The sequence below is a fragment of the Betta splendens genome, chromosome 1 (genome assembly GCF_900634795.4).
Source record: "Betta splendens chromosome 1, fBetSpl5.4, whole genome shotgun sequence".
Classification (NCBI taxonomy): domain Eukaryota; kingdom Metazoa; phylum Chordata; class Actinopteri; order Anabantiformes; family Osphronemidae; genus Betta; species Betta splendens.
Genome location: NC_040881.3, coordinates 18322569 through 18346769, shown reverse-complemented (window position 1 = coordinate 18346769; position 24201 = coordinate 18322569). Strand labels below are relative to the sequence as shown.

The following is a 24201-nucleotide window of genomic DNA, read 5'->3' as shown; positions in this document are numbered from 1 at the left end:
AAAAGATTTGCTGAAATTGAAGAACTGCTGAAAATGAAGGAAGTATGTAAAGGTTTGCCTAATTTGATCCAATTTAGCTTAAAGTACGTAACGCAGCTAAATATTATAATTAAAAAGTTTTAAGTTCAAGAGCTGAAAGAAAAGCTCAAAGTTGTGAAAATATTTAATATATTTCATGGAAGCATCTGCACATAATTGCTAGAGTGAAATAGTTTTATTAATTGATCATGATTAACCAGTCAAAAGCAGAAACAGTGCCAGTGAAGCTAACGATTTTGATTGGTGCTTTTATTTTGAAATGATCTGGAGGAGGCATGTGTGGGTAATTACTAAACTATACATTTGTATGTAAGTTATTAACTAGTCATAATAAACTAGTGAAAAACAGAAATATTGCTATTTTTATCTTAAAATCTGGATTGGTGCTTTTGTTTTAAAAGGATTAAGAGTGTGTGGGCTTAATACCTAAACTATAAAATTGTCTCATTAATTAGTCACAATTACACATTCAAAGGCATGAACAATAATATTAAAGCTAAAGATATGAATTGCTGTTTTTATTTTGAAAGGATTTGGAGTAGACGTGCATGCTTAATTTCTAAATTATGAAATAGTCAAAATTACGCATTCACAATTACGCATTCAAAGGCACAAATAATGCTATTAGGCTAAAGACATAGATTGGTGATTTTTGAAATTACTTGTATGTGCGTAACACACAAAAAGCTGAAAGTTGCAATAGTTCGACCTGATGCAAAGATGAATATGCTCATACAACATTATCCATCAATCATTAGGGGCATCAATAGGTTAACAGGGCTGAGAGAGAACAAAACTAAAAAGGTTTCTCCAGATAGGGAAACAAGATTATAAATATATTGTAATTTTAACATACATATGTTATTAAACAAGAGGTTGAAATTTGTAAAAGTTCAAAAGGTGTAAACCTAATGCAAAAGTAAAAATTCTCGAATAGAACATCAATAATTGCAAGTGTCACTCCTTCTCCAATTTCAGTTAGGGTGCCAACAATGACTCACTATGTAATGTAATGTTATTATATTAGTTATTGCAAGTTATTCCTAAAGAAATGCTGAAACATTAAAACAAAGAGCTCAAAGTGGTTGAGACATTAAAAATATAGCTGAATATATCTAAATAAGAAAAAATCTGTGGATGGGTAAAAATGGTTTTAAATGTTAATAGCGTTAACATCTTAACAGAGTAATTAAATAATAAGCCGAAAATTTTAACAGTATAATGCAGAGGCTGAAAATACAAAATAAAAGCAGACATATTGCTTATAAATTGTAAGATTTTAAGGTTTGCTTTCATACTGAAAGGATCTGAAGTGTGTGTTGGTAATTAAACCGTAAATTTGGCTCATTACTATTATCAAAAGTAGAATTAGTGGTATTTAAGCTGTTGTCAGCTATCCCACTAATTAAATACCTGCACTAAAAAACAAGAGCTGTGAAAAGTGAAAATATTAACACAAAGTTTTCCTAGTAAAGAAACAGTAACTGGGCGGCACGGTGGTGCAGTGGGTAGCGCTGTCGCCTCACAGCGACAGAGGCGGTGAACCCCATACCGTGGTCGCGGTATGGAAGAGGGATGGATGGAAAACAGTAACTCAAACTATTTAATTTGTAGATTATCTTTGATGTCTAAATACCATTACACACATACAGTAGCTACATGATACAGGAATACAGAAATTGAAACTGTCATTCACAAAATTCCACTCCTCCACAGACAAGTGGTAGGACTCAGAACAAGGATATTTATTTACCGTTTTTATTGTTCACCACACAACAAGTAGATGTGTGTGCATGCAACCAGACGTCTGAATGCATAAAGCCCGAAAGAAAATCTCCTTAATAATTTTTTGTTTTCACAAACCTTATTTTATGTTATTAAGTCAAATAGCGTCTGATTCAATAAATAGACAAACAGAAATGCTCAAAATTCCACTACCAGTAATTCCTATAATTAATTCCAGTAATATTCACAATTCACAATGCCACACACACACACACACACACACACACACACACATACACACACACACACACACACACACACACACACACACACACACACACACACACACACACACACACACACAGTGGGTTATGACTGTAAGCTGATCGCCACCTAGAGGTTTCTAGGATTTAACACATGCTGTGTTTTGGTAATGGCATAATTGGCCAATAGCCACAGTAGGGCTACCACTGTACTGTATATCCCAGACTCAAGTCAACAGTTCAAGTGTGTAAAAGTGGTCAGTTCTGCTTTTATAGAACACAATATATCATTTTATTAGAACCTCTAAAGAATGCATCTTCATTTCGAATGAAGTAATCTAGCAACAAGTGTCTGTAAATTGCTATGATTTATTACCAGTCAATGCCTTGGCATAAAGCTGTGACATTTTCTAATTACCTAGAAGTGCATCTGGTACATTTAGCCAAAGGGAAACAGGCGATATGAGAAACCCTCTTCCTTTCATAAAGCATTAACTACCTAAAATTCAACTCGAGCAAATGACAGTTGGCACAGCTCCTTGAGATTAATGCCCTCATATCCCAACTAATTAATGACTGGTTCTCCCCCCACAGAATTCTTCAAATCTCTACTTTTATCTTTCTCCCCTAATCTGGAGGAGTTCAACCCCGACATACCCGAGTGGAGAAGGGATGTGGGGAGAGTAATTAAGAAGGCTCTGCTCCAAGTAAGTCATTTTCTCTGTCCTTCCCTCTCACTTTCTTCCATCATTCTGTCTCCCTGTCTTCACTCCTTTAGTCTCTTTTCACCTCCTACTTTCTTCCTCACTCTGCTTTTCTTAATTATTTCCTACACCCCTTTTATCATTGCTGTCCAATACTCTGGTCCCCTTGGTGCCGTAAGTGACTGCCCTCGGGCAGTTCATGTGATTCTTCATCAGACAGGTATGTATACGGCTTGAATTTCCTCTCCCTAGACGGCTTTATGTGGTGATTCGTTCATTTTAAAAGTCACAAACAAAATTGTATTCGGACTAAAGGCATGAGCACCTGTGTGTATGTGTGTTGGCGCCAAATGAATGTATGCAGGGTGCAAGGGTTCTCAGTGTGTGTGTGGGAAGTTCATTCATCATTAAGTGCTACTCCTCTTCCCATTCACAGCTAGTGAGTAGTGGCCAGCATTAGATGTTGCTCTGGTCCTGGCTGTCTCACCTGTGTATTGAGCATTAGAGCAGCAGGTGGGCGCATTTGGAGGAATATTTCAGTCGTTGAAGGGGCTCTCAATGAGCCTTGTGATAAGATTAAAAGTTAAATAATTCATCAAAAATGTCAGTCTTTACGATATATGTTAGAAATGTATTTCATAATCAATACAAACCTAATAAGAAGTGCTAAATTATGTAGATGCAGTCAATATAAGCAACCCTGAGAACACATTGGTTTTGTTAATATTTGAACTCACTCTACTGAAGATGAAAATTTCACTCTTAAATTAATCACCAGGGTTTATTGATGCATTTCCAAGCTATTAAAGGCTTCTGCACTTCAGTAATCAGAGAAGTCAAAGAAAATTGTGTTTGTGAAAATTGTTTTAGTTCAATCGGAGTTAAACTATTTTTCTACGTGATCTGCTTTTTTAAATGAAGTGTTACTGTGGGCATTTCAACCAACCAACAAATCACAAACAATGAGCAATGCAATAGTGTGTCACGGACTTGTTGGCGGAACACCATTTACCAATTATGGCTAGAATTTGGGTTTAACAAATTTTGGTTATAAACAATTATTAGTGACAGTTGTCTTGTGAGGGACTGAGAGTGATCCAGGGAGAAAGGAGCAGAGAGACAGCGTCTCGTTACTGAGACCTCCTTCTGGGTGTGAGGTAACCAAATTGGCGTTTGGCCAGATGTGTTGATGCAGTTTGGGTTTTCTGTCCCTACATGGGTTTATGTGGGCACAGACGTGTCTATGTATCCCTCAGATAGGGAGTGCAGGCTTTGCCTCTCAAATGTTTTCCTTTGTTTTACTATAAGATGGTTCCAGTAAGTGCTTAGTCTGATCACTGGTTGGTTGTACTGGAGGGTGTGATGTATATGGCACTGAATCTTTGCTGTCCATTTGGCCATTGTCTAGCAGGCTCAGGGTCTTGTGTTCAGTGGATGTTGACTGGTGTCAATATGAGAGAGGTAAGATGATTCTGATCTCACGGCTCTATCTATCCTGGGAACCTTACAGTAACAGAATGTCACTGTGTGAGTCACATTTGCTGGTCATGGCTTTTATCTTAGTGGAGGTCTTGATGAGTGTCCCACTGGGGGTGGACAACACTGTGATCAGAGAGACATACAAATAGAAAGCTTAGTTTAAAGACAAATTCATGTGTATCCTGTAGTAAATCTGGTTCGATTTTGGGATTTACATGTAGGCCACAATTAACTTTTTATGTCTTAGACATATACATTTAAACGTAATTACAATCTTGTGATATTTTGTGATTTAGGGTGTGATCACAGTAAAAGTATCATAAAACATGTTTGATTTGTAAGATTCAGTTGCTATGCTGTACACTAGCTCTTCTGGCTAAGGTTGTCCCCCACTTTTTATTCTACCCCTTCAAAGGCCCTTGTTCACTAAACACACTGCATACACTAAACTCCTGAGATAAGCAGACCTGTGCACCTTCACTTCCGGTTCTCATTACACACACCTGTCTCAGACTAGTCATTACCCACCAGTATTTAACCACCCTTAGTTACCACAGCCAGTTGCCAGATTGTTGTATGTTAGTCATCACATTCCAGCGTTCCTTGGTTTTGGCGGAGGCCGGCTGGGACGCCACGGCCCTCTGTGACGTTTTTATTCGCGGACTTTCACGTCGCGTAAAAGACTGTTTAGCAGCGCTAGATCTACCGAGCGGATTGGATGAACTGATCGCGCTGGCCATCCGCATAGATCGCAGGTTGGCGAACAGCGAATGGGAGCATCACGGAGAGGAGAGAACGAGGGACACACACCGCTCTCTGATTCAGAGCCCACTGAGGAGTCCACGTGAGGTGGGTGGTCAGTCGATTCCGCGAGGCACGGGAGATCGGCCGCGCACGCCTCACCAAGGAGGAGAAGCACAGACGACGCTCCAAGCACTTGTGCATGTACTGCGGACAGGCGGGACATTTCGCGGCGAAGTGTCTGTTAAAAGAGCAGGCTCATTGCTAGCGCGGAGGATAGCGGTGAGCCGAACCATCCTTGGCAGTGCCTCCGCTCGCTCTTTACCGACAGTGACTTTGTTTTCTAGGACCCGATCTGTACAGCAGGCGGTGCTAATAGACTCTGGTGCAGACGCCAGCTTGATGGACGCAGGTTTGGTCGAGCAGATGGGCATTCCTACAGCAACTCTAGCATTCCCAGTGGAGACGGCGGCACTGGATGGCCGCCGATAGTAGAGAGTCACACAGATCCTGTACGCATGACATTTGCAGATGGACACTCTGAAAAAATAACATTTCTAGTGGTAGAATCTTCTGACCACTCTGTCGTCTTAGGACACACCTGGCTGAGGCGACACAATCCCACATTGAATTGGAGGAGTGGAGAGGTACGTGAGTAGGATCCAGACTGCCGGAACACCTGCTTCCAGACTACGGCCAAGCCGGAGGGACTACGGATGGTGGCGCCCATGGAAAGAGGGTTGGAGGAGGCAGATCAGACCGGCGTCCCCAGGATCTCCGTCTGGTGTTTATCAAGGCTAAGGCCACATCACTCCCACCGCACAGAAAACACGATTGTGCTATAAACCTGAGGCCGGGTGCGGCACCTCCCAAGGGGAGACTGTTCCAGCTCTCACCTAAGGAACAAGTGGCAATGAAAGAGTATTTGGACTCAGCGCTCACGTCTGGGATCATACGACCATCCTCATTGCCCGCCGGAGCGGGGTTCTTCTTCGTTGGTAAAAAGGATGGGTTGTTACGACCATGTATTGATTATCATGGGCTGAACGAAATAACCATTTGGGACTCTTATCCCTTATTGTCTTCATCCGCGTTTGAACTGCTTTCAGGAGCTGCCTGTTTCACCAAACTGAACTTTCGGAATGCGTACCATCTGATGACCTGTGATCATGATGGTGGTAGACCGGTTCTCTAAATTTGTTAATTTTATCCCACTTCCCAAGTTGCCCTCCGCTAAGCAGACTGCACAGGCCATGTTTTCCAGCTCCAAGGATTTCCTTGGGACATAGTCTCCGACCGGGGTCCCCAGTTTGTCTCTCGCTTTTGGCGGGAGTTCTGTTCATTGGTTGGAGCGGAGGTCATCTTATCATCGGGGTACCACCCCGAGTCTAACGGCCATACCGAGAGGGCCAACCAGCAGTTGGAGGTGGGCCTACGACTCCTCGCCTCCAAAAGCCCTGGCTCCTGGTCCCGGAAGCTGGTCTGGGTGGAATTTGCACATAACACCTTTCCCTGCGCCTCAACTGGTCTAACCCCCTTTCAGTGTGCATATGGTTTTCAACCACACCTGTTCCCAGCCCTGGAGGACGAGGTCCACGTCCCTTCGGCCCATGCCTTGGTCTGTAGGTGTCGCCAGACGTGGCTGCGGGCCAGGAGGACCATGCTTCAGGCCCAGGCGCTCTATAAGGCCACGGCAGACCGTAAGAGAGCCCCGGGTCCAGCTTATGAGGTCGGGGACCAAGTCTGGCTCTCAACCAGGGATCTCCGCATGCAAGGGCAACCGCGTAAGTTGGCACCAAAATTCATAGGGCCATATACAGTTGCCAAAATCATTAACCCCGTCTCGGTGAGACTGTCCCTGCCAAGGACTCTGAAGATCCACCCAATGTTTCAAGTAAGCTGACTCAAACCATCGGTCATGCCCCATGGTTCCTCAGCACCAACCACCTCCGCCACCCCGGTTTGTGCATTGCACTCCGGCATCCAAGAGCTCCTCGACTGCAGGCGACAGGGAAGGGGTTTCCAGTACCTCGTGGACTGGGAGGGGTACAGTACACTCCTGGGTTCCATCCCGGGACATCTTGGACAAGTCCCTCATCCAGGACTTTCACGCGGCGCATCCTGAGGCTCCAGGGGGGAGCAACACAGCCCAGCCAGGCTCCGGCAGCGGCCGGGGGGTCTGGATCTGGTCCCTTCTCCAGAAACCACCCTCCACCCGCCCTGGTCGGGGGGGGGGGGGGCTCTGTGGGCGCCGTTATAGTGCCCTGGGGGTGGCAGCCTCACTTCCTCATTACACACCTGTCTCAGATTAGTCATTACCCACCAGTATTTAACCACCATTAGTCAACACAGCCAGTTGCCAGATTGTTATGTTAGCCTGCTCCTCACTGGTACTGTAGCCGTGTCAAATCATTGCCAAACTCTTGCCAGTCCTTGAACCTGATTCAGCCTGCTCCTTCTGTACCGTCACATGAGATATATTGTGTATCACCTGGACCGTCTGTACCACGATTATTGGATTAAACCTTGATTTTACCACCTACTCTGTGTGTTCACACTGTGCGTCTGGGTCCGATCTCTGCCTAAGCCTGAAAGCACCTGAGTGCCTGGACCCTTTAGAGCTGTTCCGTAAAGAGAACAGCTACTGCACATATTTTTGGTGGATCATGTTTTTTAATCATACATCACTTAAAATGGAAGCCCTACTGTAAATACTAAACCACTATTTTAGTAATGATGTTAATATTTCCACATTTTAGCATATAGTATATAATGAAGTCAGATGTTTAATCTGACTCCAAATATACAGAGAGTAAATATGACCTTTGACAATATCCAAAATAGTGTCATAGCGGGAGTGCTGAGTATAAACTGAGAACCACTTACAGACATCATGTAACACATACTTTGTGTTGGCATGATTAGATACTTAGAAGTGAATGAAGATAAGCATTGTATTCATCAACTGATGGAGACGAGACAAGTGGGAAAAGGTGTGCAACACATTCTAAGCCACCATTAAGTTTTACCTTAGAGCTCACTGTGCAAAGTAAAGCTGCTGCTTTACAATTGTATTTAACAATTGTATTTATAAAACTGAATCTGGTAAATATAAAACATATACAACAACGCAACAGAATCACAGAAATAAGGATACAATGCATGCACAGCTTCACTTTAAAGTTAAATACGACAAGTGTGGGTGTTGTTTATGATAAAGTACAGTATACATTATGGTGCTTGTATTAATGCATCACAGATGTTTTCATCATTTCACAAAAGTTCTAGAAACAAGGCTATGTTTACGAGGTGGGAGCTGACAAAGTTAATTTCCAGGTGAACATGGTGACAAGCGGGAAAACTTTCTTATTTTATTATGGTTGAGAAGCCTTGATACGGAGGCTGGTCCACAGTTGACACTTTATCAATTTAGTAAACAACTCCCTCACTATAAAACAGGACATAAAAAAGAGAACAATTTCACTGCACGGCCCTGTTTCTGAAGGTTTTTGACTCAAAGCTGAATAATAATAAATTATATATTTGATACAAAAATGTTGTTTGAAAAGCATGCACGTGGTCTGGACTGCATGACCTACTGCTAAGTGGAGTTGCATGAAGGTGTTAGGGAGGCCCTTGGTTGCTGTGATGGTGGCCTTCAGCTTGTTTAATTGTATTTCTTGATAAGGAATAAATCAGCTACTGTTTAATCATTCACTGATAATTTAACTTCTGTAACAGTCTTTAATATACTATTTCCTCAAACAATGTACAAAATAATTTTGTGAAATATACAATCAAATAAAATTGCCTGGTTTTCTGCATCAGTTAACCTCATTGTCATCCTCACTCTTCTTTCAATGCACAAAAACAGTCACATGTTTTTTTCCAGCAGTATATTTTCATTTGCATTTTGTAACCAATGATGAATTGCACTTATAATATAGTCTATCGATTTTGGTTTTTAGAGGCAATTTCCCCCTTCATTTTATTTCTCCCTTGCCGTTCCGTTTTTTTCATTGAAAGCTGTGATCAATTGGTCCATTGTTATCATTGGTCCATTTCTTTAGAACTTAAGTAGAAAATTTAGGCTGTGAATAAAAAGATTCTTGGGGCGAACCGGGTGCCTTTCTGTGTGGAGTTTGAATGTTCTCCCTGTGTTTGTGTGGTTCTCTCCCGGTTCTCCGGCTTCTTCTCGTGGTCCGAAAAACATGCATTAGATTAATTGGTCTAAATTGCCCCTAGGTGTGAGTGTGTGTAAATGGTTGCCTGTCTATGTGTTGTCCTGCGCTGGACTGGCGGCCTGTCCAGGGTGTACCCAGATTGCACCCCCTCTCAAGCCCCCCCCCCCCGCAACTCCACATACGGAATTAAGCAGTAGAAGATGGATGGATAGATAAATGAATGAACACTGTGAAGAAATGTTAATATAATGTAATATAATATAAAAAGGATATAATATAATGGATCTTACGAGAAGATCCATTAGAGGCCATACAGTAAGTGATGATTGAATAATTGGATGAATAGGAATATTCATTAATAAAAATATGAATTATATGCTACAGCCTTTGCAGTCATTGGATATGAATGGGCATCCATCTTGAAGGAATAAAGAAAAGAGGAAATAATAATAACAGCAACAAGCAGCAAGACAGACAGGATGTATATATACCACTCTATTCTCACCCTCCGCGGGTGGTCTCATCCACTTTCCAAGCTCGGGTCCTCTACCAGAGGCCAGGGAGCTTGAGGGTTCTGCGCAGTATCCTTGCTGTTCCTAGGACTGCACTTTTCTGGACTGAGATTTCGGATGTTTTTCCAGGGATCTGTCGTAGCCACTCCTCCAGTTTGGGGGTCACAGCCCCTAGTGCTCCGATCACCACAGGCACCACTGTGGCCTTCACCTTCCAAGCCTTCTCCAGTTCTTCTCTGAGCCCTTGGTATTTCTCTAGTTTCTCATGTTCCTTTTTCCTGATGTTGCCATCGCTTGGTATTGCCACATCCACCACTACGGCTTTCCTCTGCTCTTTATCCACCACCACAATGTCTGGTTGGTTCGCCATTACCATTCTGTCAGTCTGGATCTGGAAGTCCCACAGGATCTTGGCTCGCTCGTTCTCTACCACCTTGGGAGGTGTTTCCCACTTTGATCTTGGGGTTTCCAGTCCATACTCCACGCAGATGTTCCTGTATACTATGCCAGCCACTTGGTTATGGCGTTCCATGTATGCTTTGCCTGCCAGCATCTTACACCCTGCAGTTATGTGCTGGACCGTCTCTGGGGCCTCTTTGCACAGTCTACACCTTGGGTCTTGTCTGGTGTGGTAGATCTGGGCCTCTATGGCTCTGGTGCTCAGGGCCTGCTCCTGTGCAGCCAGGATGAGTGCCTCTGTGCTGTCCTTCAGCCCGGCCCTTTCAAGCCATTGGTAGGATTTGTTGAGATCAGCCACTTCAGTTATGTTTCGGTGGTACATCCCGTGTAAGGGCTTGTCCTCCCATGATGGTCCTTCTTCCAGCATCTCATCCTCTGTGCTCCACTGCCTGAGACATTCACTCAGCACGTCATCTGTCGGGGCCTTATCCTTGATGTACTTATGGATCTTGGATGTTTCATCCCGGATAGTGGCTCTCACGCTCACTAGTCCTCGGCCTCCTTCCTTGCGGCTAGCGTATAGTCTCAGGGTGCTGGATTTGGGGTGGAACCCTCCATGCATGGTGAGGAGCTTTCGTGTCTTAACATCTGTGGTCTGTATCTCTTCCTTTGGCCACCTTATTATTCCCGCAGGGTATCTGATCACTGGCAGAGCGTAGCTGTTTATTGCCTGGGATTTGTTCTTGCCATTGAGCTGGCTTCTTAGGACTTGCCTTACTCGTTGGAGGTATTTGGCTGTTGCTGCATTCCTTGTTGCCTGTTCAAGGTTGCCGTTCGCCTGTGGTATTCCAAGGTACTTGTAGTTGTCCTCAATGTCTGCTATTGTTCCTTCTGGAAGTGAGACCCCTTCTGTGTGGATTACCTTGCCTCTCTTTGTCACCATCCTCCCACTTTTCTCGAGCCCGAATGACATCCCGATGTCTGAGCTGTAGATCCTTGTGGTGTGGATCAGCGAGTCGATGTCTCGCTCGTTCTTAGCATACAGCTTGATGTCGTCCATGTAGAGGAGGTGACTTATGGTGGCCCCGTTCCGGAGTCGGTATCCATAGCCAGTCTTGTTTATTATTTGGCTGAGGGGGTTCAGACCTATGCAGAACAGCAGTGGGGACAGTGCATCTCTTTGGTATATGCCACATTTGATGGATACTTGGGCAAGTGGCTTCCCATTGGCTTCAAGTGTGGTTTTCCACAACCTCATCGAGTTTGCAATGAAGGCCCTTAGAGTTCTGTTGATGTTGTACAGCTCCAAGCATTCAGTGATCCATGTGTGTGGCATTGAGTCATAGGCTTTCTTGTAGTCGATCCAGGCTGTGCACAGGTTGGTGTGTCGCGCTCTGCAGTCTTGGGCAACTGTTCTGTCTACCAGGAGTTGGTGTTTGGCTCCTCTGGTATCCTTACCAATGCCCTTCTGTGCTTCGCTCATGTATTGACCCATGTGCCCACTTATCTTAGCGGCGATGATGCCTGACATGAGCTTCCATGTTGTGGAGAGACAGGTTATTGGCCGGTAGTTGGATGGGACAGTACCCTTTGAGGGATCCTTCATTATCAGGATCGTTCGCCCTTTGGTTAGCCATTCAGGGTGAGTCCCATCCCTTAGCAGCTGGTTCATTTGTGCTGCCAGGCGCTCATGGATTGCAGTGAGCTTCTTTAGCCAGTAGGCGTGGATCATGTCAGGGCCGGGTGCTGTCCAGTTTTTCATACCTGAGACTCTTTGTTGGATGTCTGCCACTGTGATAGTCACTGGATTCTGTTCAGGGAGGTTGCTGTGGTCTTCCCTCAGATCCACCAGCCACTGTGCATCTCTGTTGTGTGATGCCTCCCTCTCCCATATCCCTTTCCAGTACTGTTCAGTTTCCAGCCTTGGTGGGTCTGCTCTGCTGTTATTACCCTGCCATTGAGAGTACACTTTCGCAGGTTGTGTTGCGAACAGCCGGTTTATTCGTCTGGCTTCGTTATCTCTGGTGTATCTCTTTAGGCGGCTGGCCAAGGCTTGTAGACTTTGCTCGGCAGTTTCGAGTGCTTCAGGTATGGGCATCTGGCTGTACCTCTTGGGCATCGGTCTTTTCATTGCCCCTCTCTGGGCCTCTGTCATTTGGCTCACTTCCCTCCGAGCTGCCTTGATTTTTGCCTCCAACCTTCGATATATATATATATATATATATATATATATATATATATATATATATATATATATATATATATATTTACAATACCATGAAAATGTGGAGGTTGTCTGAAATTACATATAGCCGTGCATTGCACTATTTTTGCAACTCATAGTAAAAAAATCTTTTACTGCGCCTGTAAATCAAATCGACAGTGTTTTTAATTGTATTTTTTTAGTTACAAGCTAGTGTCTGGGTATGTGCACAATTTAAACATTAGACTTCAAACTTGCTCACTCAGAGAAGCATTAATCTTAAGAAGGAGGATAAAATCTGCAGCACCAATTATCAGCAGGTGAACCATTGCTGTGTTTGTCACCTTAGTACAGGGTAGATACAACCAGAGCTTGCAGCAGGGGGGGTAGGCAATTATGTCTTGGATTCAAATTGAGAGGTCATCCCTTGAGTGTTAACCGTAAACTTTCAAAGAACAATATACTAAAGCACATTAATTTTATTGTTGATTTTATTTTGTAAATAATATGTGAAAATAATCTTTCCTTTGCCTGAGAGTATCTACAGTCACTGCAGTTCGGTCACTGCCATTAAACAGGGCATAAAGTAGTGTGGTAAGATGGGGTTGGGAGGGATAACTGGGTCTGGGGACATCTCGTGCTATTGCATAATCAATTTAAAACAAAGAATATATATTCAATATTTTTATTTGCATTATGGCAGGAAAAACAGTCACTGGTTTAACCATAACCTGGTTTTGTATGTTATTGTACAGAGCCTTTTCACCAACATGTTACAATCATAATGCATCTCATTTAAAACAAGTATGCTGACTGAGCCAATGTGACTTTATGAGTTTATTGTTTTTATAAGCATAGTATGCATATAATTGCAGTAGGCACTTGTAATAATCACTTGTCAGAGTTAAATATCTGCTTTTCTATAGGTGTCTGACTTCCCAGAGGAGCAGCTCCTGGTAGCTGTGTTCCCGGGGATTCCAACAGCTGCCGAGCTTTTCCTGTTACCGTCCAAAAACCAATCCACAAGCAAGAAAAAGAGTGAGGACGAGCTAGAGCAAGTAAGAAACACACTGGCTGCATTGTCAAATTGCTGATACCTGATAAATAGGTTTCATATTTTGCTATGTTTGCTTCACAGGTGTCTGATATCATTGTAAGCGCCTTGAACCAAAATTTGGTGGAATTTGAGCTGAAACCGGGTGTGAGGGTGATTGTGTACAACACACAGTTAACACTGGGTGAGAAGCATTTATTTTCCCCTTTTAATACTGCAGTAATCTTATCTTGTAAGTTTAATGTTAACTTGTAGATGCAATTTAATCATGCCCTAGAATTTCCAATTGTTCTTTTTTAAGTGCCAAAAAGACAGCTAAGTGTTCTGACAACAAGAAATCGTCTTTGGGCCACCAATTAAAATTCCTGTCAGTCTTCCTCTATCCCAGGCAAAGGAACACAGGGGAGTATGGGAAAGGTTTGATTTTGAGTGGAGCTCCTTGAGATGAGGGATTTTTTATGCTTGCCATCAAAAACTGAACATCTGCTCTATTTCTTTTACAACCATCCAACCACAAAATGAGTGCTACGCTCAGTATAATTATGTTGATTATTTAGTCCTTGAGAAAGAACACCACATTTGCTACCACCCATTTCAGGAATAGAAACCGAATTTTAAAGGCACATGGTCACAGTAGGGACATGGCCATGAGTTGTCTGCTGCTTAGAGTACGAGGTGTTAACTGTCTGGCTTGCTTTGTGACGTTCAGTAGTGCTAGCTGAACTCTAATGTCGCTGGAGGTGTACCCAGCTGGATTCTTCTTTGTATTTCACCTCTCGAGAAAAGGTCTAAAAAGCCTTCAAGCTGCTTGAAAAAAGGTCAGCCACATACACACCTCCATCACTGAGCTAAAGGGCTAGAGTGGTGCGCAAGCCAGAGAATTTGATGTGATTTTCCTGCAATGACTCAGGCAGACTCAAAATAATGACTTTAAGGTGAGCAATAGCATGTGCTGTGGGATTAATCACTTATTTAAAATAAATGTAAATGCATTTAACAATTTCAGTTCCACATAAAATAAATAAATTATATTTTGAAAATAATTGAACTTCATTTTAATTATATTTATTATCCTCAACACAAAAACAGGCTCAGTCAGCAGGGTAAGACAAGAAATCTACAGTAGCACACAAATTTAGTTACCGTGAAATGATTTGCTACATGGCAGCTGTCCTCGGGTGAATGCTTGAGCTCCATCAGAACTGACAGAAGTGTCAGTAAAAGTTTGATCTGTTTGCATGTGAAGGTCAAAATCATGTTTCTGTCATGTTATTTATTATAGGAACTTTTCAGTTTTGCTGCTTGAAATAAAAACACTACATTTGCATTATATCCATTATATATAACTGCGCTTTATACTGCATGTGGATGTTGTTCCCTTTAAGCTGGACACAATCTATTTGGTTGTTTAATATATTGTAGTAGCACAAAATAAAACACAATTTCAGTGTATGATGAATTATACATTAATGATATGCATATCCCATTTGAAATGCAAACAACTAAGTAGTTTAATACAATATCCCTGTTGCCCATTATAACTACCACTAGTTTGTTTTGTTTTTTTGTTGAAAAAACATTTTTTTGTTTCTTTTGCTTATGTGTAAACTATATACCTCCAATAAGGCTTTGGATTTAATTATGTGAACAAAACCTATTTAAGATTCAAACAAGAAAGGTTTTAGCTTAAGTTAGTCAATTTTACTTTTCTTGCGTTAATTAGGATAATTATGATGCTAATTAATTAACCCCATAGGTTATTAAAAAACTATTATGCACAGTTCTTATTGCTCAACAACTTCACTTTAGTAACTCAGCTTAATTCTACCTTGCTCTACGATTGGGAACTAAAATTATTTTTGTTTACGAGAACAATAAATACCAATTTTAATATTATTTTACCAAATGCAGCCACATTCTGTTCGCCAGTCAATATTGACACAGCTTTGGTTCATATACCAAACCTTAATCTATCCTTTATTTGTAACTTTAACTTGTAACTGCTTTATTTGATGTTTGAAATGTGTACATTACATTAGATACTGTTTCCTTTTGCTCCCACAGCCCCTTTGGTGGACTCCAACCCCAGACACAGCAGCTCAGCCATGCTGATGCTACTGTCAGTGGTATTCCTTGGCCTAGCTGTGTTCCTCATTTACAAGTTTAAGAGGTACAGTACATCAAGTCGATACTTCCATGAGAGAGGGTTTTAGGACGAAGGGCCTGCAATCTCTGGGGGCACACAGAGACCAGCTTTATTTATAATAAAATTATTATATGCAATATATGAGATATCATAAATTAAACTATGAAACAATTACAAATAAAACTAAATTACCTCTTATTATTTCTGCGTCTCTGGTAAAATCCTTGCGGCGTGTGCACTATGTGCTGCTTGACAGCCAGCAAACAGAATAAAAAGAGTCCACACAAGGCGTTTGTTTCTTGAATTATAGATCAATTCACATATGACGTAAGTTAACATTACACATTTACTAAGTTGCAAAGGTTGTCTCACTGCTAAACCTAGCTTAGAAATGAAAAAAATACATCCAAAAGCGCTCACTCTAACTACTTCCCAAGATCCAAGTGCAAGTTTACAGAATAAATCCTTTAATATGTTTCCTCCTCACCTGAAAGGTATCCCACTCTAACTCAATAGCATACTGTACGTTTTTACATACTGTCACTATTGAAAATGAAATTAATGTAATACTGAATACTGACATGTCATTTTTTTAAACAAATAATAATTAATAATGTACTGTAGCTAGATTCAGTCTCTCAACCTTCACCTATCACAAGCTTCACACCATAACCAACTCTGCCAACCAGCCAAGATAAGTGGTAGTGGTCAGTACTCTTAATAAACCGTAGGGCCCGACTGCAAATTTTTTTCATAGGGCCCATAACTGCTAGCCGTACCCCTGCTTTTATGTATTATCACCAGGATTATATACAGTATACAATTCAAGTTATCTATGAATTACCACATTCTTTATGAGTAGTGAACCCAGTAGTGGACCAATTAATTAAACTGTTTTGGGAAGTTTGATTAAACAACCCTCCCCTCAGATTCAAGACATACTTTTTATTAGAATAAGAGACACACATACCCATCAGGCATAAAATGCATGGAAAACAATCATTAACTGATTTAATATATAATTGCTGTTCCTTGGCTGTTATTTGTTGAATAAATTATTCATCATACTGAAAATTATTCTCTTGATAACACTGAGGGGAATGGAAAATCTTTCCTTTAATTATTTATATGAAATTGTTCCCATTAGTCTATAGATGGTGCATTTTTCAAGCAGCACAATTAATAACCTAAATTAATTGTAATTGGAAAATAATTAGAGGCTATTACTGATTTAGTAAATGTAATTATAGTATGTATGAGTGCCAGCACCCACCCTGACCCTCAAGAGGATAAAGCAGTTCAGATGAATGAGCGTGTACTGTATCATAGATATTGTCAATGTATATGGAGAAAGATATTAGCATCTGTGTCACTTGCCTATCTATTAGTGAGCAAAGTATGATAACACTCAAGAACCTTAAGAAAGTGAGAAATCAGCACAAAGCATCTGAGTTACACTGCCTGGACAAAAAAAGTGTATAATATTTTGTTGGACCGGCTTTAGCTTTGAATATGGCACTCATTTGCTGTGGCATTGTTGCAATAAGCTTCTGCAATGTCGTTCATTTCCAGATTTCAGTTCATTGCAAGATTCATTTCAATCAAGTGTTGCATTATTTTTTCACCAAAATCTTGCAATGATGATGGTACAGTCTGACAGCTGCGCAATGCCTTCGGATGAATCCTGACATTGTCATCTTGGAATATGCTTGTGCTATCAAGAAGGAAATTATGGAATAACCTGGTCACTCAGTATATTCAGGTCAGTCAGTTGACCTCATTTGAGCACATACTATTGCTGAGCATAGACCTGACCAACTGCAGCAACCTCAGATCTTTTTGCTTAGTTAAATCCAGGTGGCACCTTTTTTTTGGCCAGGCAGTGTATTTTCAAAATTAGTTGTGGCGAGGTATACTGGGTGTGGACATGACGTCCGAGCATGTGGTAAGATGGATGAGATGTCGGAATAAAGTCTCACATGTTGGAACCATGGTGGCATTTAATTAACTGTGCACATGAATACACAACATCTCCCATCTTGCTCATACTCAAAAACAAATTACTTTACTTACTTGATACAACAACATGGTATAGTAATTGTTTAATCTGTGCATTTTCCTTTTCCTTTTTTCTTCTGCAAATCATTAGAAAAATACCTTGGATAAATGTATATGCTGAAGTGAACCAGGAAAAGGAGCAGGAGATGATTGGTTCAGTTGGCCAGGGTGACAGCACGCCTAAAATTACATTGAGTGAGTTCTCCACATCCAAAGAACTCATGGACAAGGAACTGGAGGCCAGGGTCAAAAGTAAGACAAGGACTTTCTTATATGTATATGTTGTATATGTAAGCAGTCACAAATGTTTACATGCTTATGATAAAGGTAGTTCCTTGAAAGTGATTTTGGTCAGTAGTAAATTTGTGCATATTCATTAAGGAACACTTTAACTATTGAAGCTGAATTACTGTTTTAAAAATTTATTTGACAAATTAAACTTCTTTTAGCATTATTAAATTATTCAGAGCAGAAAAGAGGTTTAACATAGTAAAGAACAGATTCCAGCAAGAACTGCTGGACTCACAACAACTGACTAACAATGAATAATTAATAAAAACAACATATTAATAGGCCATGAGCACAGAGGCAGAAACTTTAATTACTAGTTATTTGTGCACAATATGGCTTGTTTAAGGAGAATAATGCAAACTAACATCCAGAGATTCAATTTACCTGAATAGTGCTTAGTCTCACCTAATGTACTGAGTCAAACCAGTGTTGCCAGATAAACGAAAATTGTTATATTTATACAATAGTTTTGGGGTCTGTACGGTCGACACTACAAAAATTGTAGAACCAATATACAATAGTTTTGACACTGCCAGTCATCACTTTTTGACGCATATATCAACAAAAACTGTTTTCATCTATACCTGGTTGGTTCCTCCTCTCTGTCTCAGTTGCAACAAAAGCTAAAGCCTCTTGATGTTGCTGCAGTGTTCAAGTAGTGTCAGACAGCGTTAAAAACACGTCAAGGAAAATACGCAAAATGTCTCTACACATCTCTAGCTCGAAATATTTATACATGTATTTAATATTTTGTGTTTATAAAATCATTCAAATAACTAAACCTCTGTGTTATTTCTTTAGGGTATGTGCACGTAGTTTTGTTTTTGTGATTTTAAGAGTTGCTTTTAGTTTGTACGATAGTATGAGTCAAAATACCGTAATTTTAAAGTGACAATACGACATTTATTCATTTCCCATCTGGCAACACTGAGTCAGACAGAAAGCTACACTGGCAAGTAGAATCCTTGGATTTATTTGGGTCTGAGATGCTTTAAAACACAGGTGATGCCTCATAGAATATCTGAAGAGAGCAGAATTAGTGGGCAACCTCAGATACAAAAGCCATATTCACATTTTACAGCTCTAACAGTTTTATTTAGTAAAATTTCCATTGTTATCTTTTGTATGCAACCAGAAACTCTCCAATAAGCTGGTTCTTTGTTAAAAATGACTTAGCAGCTTGACATGAAGTTGGCACAATAGGCTAAAATTGTTACTATGCATCTGCCCATTCATTCCATTAAATTGCATCATAATGGCAAATACAAATATTAATAACTGTCCTCTTTATAATTCTTTAATATTATTAGCTTTAGAGCCTTTGACTAAACAGCACACTGGAAATTTAGTAATTTATAAGGTGTCATTGTCAAAGGAGGTATTTGTTTCACAGGCATTAATAGAGTGACTATTACCTTTAGCATACCTTTGTTCCTAGTTTGTTTTTTGTTCTTTTCTTTCTTTTATTTCTGCTCAGGGGGAGTCGGCAACGCCTGCGAGAGCACGAGGGAGATTCCAAACTGTACAAGTGTGTAAAGCTGGAGAACACAGCAGTTATTGTACAGAACAAAGTACTTGAGTGTCGGGGGCTCTCCTTTTTTGTTTTGTAACTCTAAACACAACTGATGTTAATAGTTTTCTAAGGGACCTCATTTGTAAAGACTTGCATGGATGCCTTGTTCAAACATCCATGCAGCAAATGTCAATTTATTCAATAATATCATTGTCCTTAATGGCAAAACTTGGTTTTGTGGATGTATAAGCTACATAACATTCATTTGCAGAGTGAAATATCTTTTGTCAAAACCAATGAAGAGTTATATAAATTCCCTAAAGAATTTGCTTTGCTTTGGGATATATACAGTATAGACTATAATGTCTGAGTCTTTGATTACACAGGAAACATTATTTAAATGTACAATATTATCATCTGTTCTGTTAAATGTGTATATATCATTATGTTCTACATGCTTGTAATCTCAGTGCCATGGCAACAACAGATCGATTATCAGATCGATAATAGTCTGTTTTTAAAAATATGTTGAAAAACGTCAAACATTACTCATAGAAATCAGCTTTGTTTTTTAAGGTCCTCGACTTGTGCATGTTCTGATTGAGGACACAATTTCAGTGTTATAGATAAGCAAGTGTTGTAAATAATTATTTTTTAATCATCCATTAGAATAGCCCTCTAATTGTGCCTAAAGTTATGATCCCATAATCTCCATTTACTGTTGGGTGATATGTATCTACTAGAAATACTTGATCTGTAAATGCAGGTGTAACTTTATTGGCATATTATAGATTTTCCTTCCTTTTTTATGGGAAAAGGAAATGAAAACAGATCAATGTTAACATGACATACTGTACTACTCCTTTCAGTAAAAATGCACAGTAGATATTTAATGTTTTTACAACGAAGGTTTTGATTTGAGCCAAAATTCTTTACCCATTAGGATCATTGCGTCATATTTTGCAGTCTTAGTCTAAGTCTAGGCAGGCCAAACAACAAATGCTGTCAGTGTTGATAGTGGCTCCCCACAAACTATGTAGGGACGTGACATTCTGAAAGAAATACGGTGAAACAATTTTGAAATATCTAAATTATAAATATTCTTTCTGATATCTTCTCATCCCTCATTTTTATATGTTGTTAGCAAGCCCTTGTTTCAGTCAGGAATTTTTGAATATATTTAACATATGGTCCTACAGATATCTCAGTAGTCAAATATGTTACCAACGTTTGACCTGCTTGTTATGAATTGTATTAATTTTTGTGATTCCTCTGGTATTAAGTTGGAGCTTTTTGTTTTGCGCCAAACAGCTTGAAGACAATCTTAGCTAGCACAGCACTAAGATTGTAAAGGGTATATTTTGTAAACATCGGCATGTTTGTGAGTGTATAGCTTTTGCATTTAGTTCAGGCATATTTGCCACATGCAGTAATATCATTTGAATTAGAAGAGGGTTTAAAGGACATAGAGCATACAACCCAAATAATAAAACTTTGGGACGATGTGTAACAGATAGCGAGGATTTGCAAATCTTATTAACCCATATTTTGAACGCACGAGAATATAAAACAACATATCAGCAACTTCATAATTCATGGAAAACTCTACTTACCACAACTCAATGGGCTGCTTTTTTCTTTGTATAATGCAGAAAATGTTTTCCGTTGGTGAAAGGTCTGGGCTGTAGGCTAGAGAGTTCAGCACCTGGACCCTTCTTCTGGGAAACCATACCATGATGGATGTGTGTGTGTTAACATTACGTTAACTGCCCTGAATGGAAAGGTTTCCTGGGTGGCGGATTATGGTTTACTAAAACCTCTATACACTTTGCAGCATTGATAAAAGTGTTCCTCAATCCATGCAGTGGAAAATTGTGTTTTTAATGATATTCAGCCAGAGGGATGAAGATTGCAGCTTTGAATCTTGGCCTTTTCTGGTGCAAATATTTTGAGAATATTATGAATTTAAAGTAATTTCATTTATTTAATTATACTGTAAAATATAGATGTTAGGATCTTTAAAGCTCCTGCAATTTTATGTTAAGGAACATCTTTTAGAAAATGCTGCATAATTTTTAGACTCAGACTTTATCCAATCATGTTACTGACCTAGTGAATGTCTTATTTTTATAATTTGATAAGTTGTTTATGTTCTTTTGTGAATAAAAGCGTTTGGTTTGATTTCAGGGTCACCTAGGTCACCTCCATCTGGAGTTGTCATGTCCTTGCTGTGTCTTCATGGGTTTTAATCCTCTCACAGTCCAAAGATATCAAGTTACATTGACTGGATATTCTAGATTGCCTTCATGTGCAAGAGTCAGTTGTGGTTTGTCTGTATATGTGGCCCTGTGATGGACTGGCAGCCCGTCCAGGGTTTATCCTGCCTCTTGCTCAATTGATGCCTGCAACGCTTGTGAGGACAAACATTAATGTGAAATAAAATATGGGTTTATGAGACTTGCATAATTTTGCACTTTACACATCGCTTTGGGGTTGCATACTTTGAAAATACAATAAGTTATTATATAAACACAATTGTGGTAAATTGGTAATATATAATATTACAGCATTACAGTCACTTGGAATAAGTTGTGTTCTTGATTTGCATTGGTTTTGATTTTAAGAACATCAATAATTATCCATATCCAAACATTTTGTTTTAAGTTAGCAGTATTATTGTTTTTTGTTTTACAGCCAATGCTGTACAGCTGGGGTATTTTTGGTGCAAACACATTACTGCGCTCACTACACAGTATTTAGTCTATAATGATGATTTACCATCCTCCCAGCAAGCAACTCTCCACCAGTTCTGTTTTCACCAGACCTACAATAGGAAAGTGGCCTCAAGTTGACTCCTGTCACACTCCCTGTATTGCAACATAATGAAAATCAGAGCAAGCTCTGCAGCCAAGTAGAGGACACCCCATGCCGAGCTTTCCCACACTGTTTGGCTCAAGTAAACAGCATTTGTAGGAGAAGCGAGAGGGGTAGGAAAACACTGCTCAAAGACATAGCCTGCCACATCACATATGCTTTACTACGAACAGTGTTCAAAAATGAACAGAGTATTCATATCTCAAACTACATAGACTAGCTAAGCCTTGTTACTGCAGACAGAACACAGACAAAGGTTGTTTCGAAGCTTTGTTGTATTCATCGCACGTCACAAACAAAAGGATGTTTTTTTAGCTGTTGTTTGGGTGAAGGACTTTGATGGCTTCACTTTGTTCTGACTCTTATTGAAAACACAGGATTAGGATCTGTGTGATGACTTCACTGGTTCATAATCAGGCCACAGTGCTGTGTAGCAGATCTTGTCAGATAGGAATTTGGCATACCTTAAAGCTGTAAAATATAAATGGCATTTGAACTGTCAAGAGAATATTTCATGTTCATTGGGAAAGTTATTGGTGTTTATTTCCTAGCTGTTAATTTTGATCAATGGGATTTTCTTCTGTCTTATATGATCTCTTAAATGCTACATTATACACGACAAAGGCCTGGATCTGTTGTAATCCATCCTTCCTAAATGTAGGGTATACTTGCATTAGTAGTATTTCTAATGGCAAAATGGCAATGTAATGTTCTGCAGGACACAAAAATGCATGCAACATCGGTAAGCTTCATTTTGATATTTCTACAGTAAAAAAACTGTCATTTTGAAATTGTTTCAAATAAATGTATTTTTGTACATCAACGCATTTGTTCTCTTGCTGATGAAATTCTTGTGACCTGAATGGTGCAAATTAGATGATGCTTGCTGCAAATTACATTGTACACTGACTCACAGCATCAGTTTTAATCTAGTACACACCCTCACAGAGAGCTGAACACACTGTAGACCAAAATACCATGCCAGTCAGCTTTTAGAGATATTCCAGTTTGTGTTTCACCGAGGAAACACTTACACATGCTACCAGCTTATGTCTGCATGTGTGTCTGTGTGTGAACTAACTTACATAAAGTCAACTGATTGGGAAAAATAAGGAAAACCAATCTTCACCCATTATAAGAAGGTAAGCCTCAAGATTAACTATGTCATAAATAATTTTTTATTATTTCTTTTTGATTCTTTTTAACACCAGGTTAGTGATACTGTGGGTATAAATGATCCAAATATTCCAGATTGAAACATACTGTCAGTAGCGGACACCGGACAAAGTTTAATACTGTAGATGTGACTCTGTTCAGCCTCAAAATACAATTCGCAATACATTTGTCAAATGGCAATTCAATATGCAATATCATCGTTCAATTTGAAAATGCATTTTACATTTTGCAATTCAATATTCAAAGTGGCAATTCAAAACCCTGTTTAATTAATTAAAAGTTAAAATAAAAACTTAATAAATTGGATTTCATATTGTCATGGTTTGTTGTAGTCATTATTCAAATGGCAATACATTTTGCAATTGACAATTACATTTCATTTTCTCGTGGTTTAGAGGTGTCTTTATTCAAACACGATAGCAGACAGCTGGAATGCATTGCATGCTGCCACCCGCTTCGGATGTTATCTCCCATAACGAATGGGCTGATCAGAACTTATCAGCGCATTCGTACTCGCCAGTAGGTGCCTGCTCTGCCTAATCGCAAACAGCTAACAGCTAGCTAAGTTGCTACGTTCAGCAGCTTCAGAGGTTATTGTGGTTAGGGTTAGGGCTGGATAACGGGTGGGGGGTTCCGGTTACAGTTAGCTAACACAATACAGCTAGCTACTTGCTAAGTTATGCTCACTAATAAATCAAAATCAAAAACTTCGATCCTCCCGTCTGAACAACAACCGCTCAACAGCGCCCCTACTGACTCTGCTGGTTAAGTCATCCGAGCCGTGATCAACCTTACGGATCAGTGACGGCGACCTATTGCACCTAATTAACGCTGTCAGCA

At 40.0% G+C, this 24201-nt stretch overlaps 1 protein-coding gene across 6 annotated transcripts in view; it reads left to right on the top strand.

Annotated features, from left to right (window-relative positions):
* The window catches only part of sorcs3a (sortilin related VPS10 domain containing receptor 3a), a 227147-nt gene extending 204139 nt beyond the window's left edge, over positions 1-23008 (top strand). For 4 of the 6 annotated variants that reach the window (XM_055507845.1, XM_029163616.3, XM_055507832.1 and 1 more), the window contains 6 exons: positions 2622-2734; positions 13176-13307; positions 13388-13487; positions 15368-15473; positions 17599-17759; positions 19276-23008. In XM_055507845.1, the coding sequence (XP_055363820.1) occupies positions 2622-2734; positions 13176-13307; positions 13388-13487; positions 15368-15473; positions 17599-17759; positions 19276-19334 (671 nt within the window). In that variant the 3' untranslated portion in view covers positions 19335-23008. Of the gene's footprint in view, positions 1-2621; positions 2735-5298; positions 8779-13175; positions 13308-13387; positions 13488-15367; positions 15474-17598; positions 17760-19275 lie in introns of those variants that run through there. The other 2 variants (XM_055507839.1, XM_055507837.1) reach the window with 2 other exon arrangements.
* The last annotated feature ends 1193 nt before the right edge of the window (positions 23009-24201 follow it).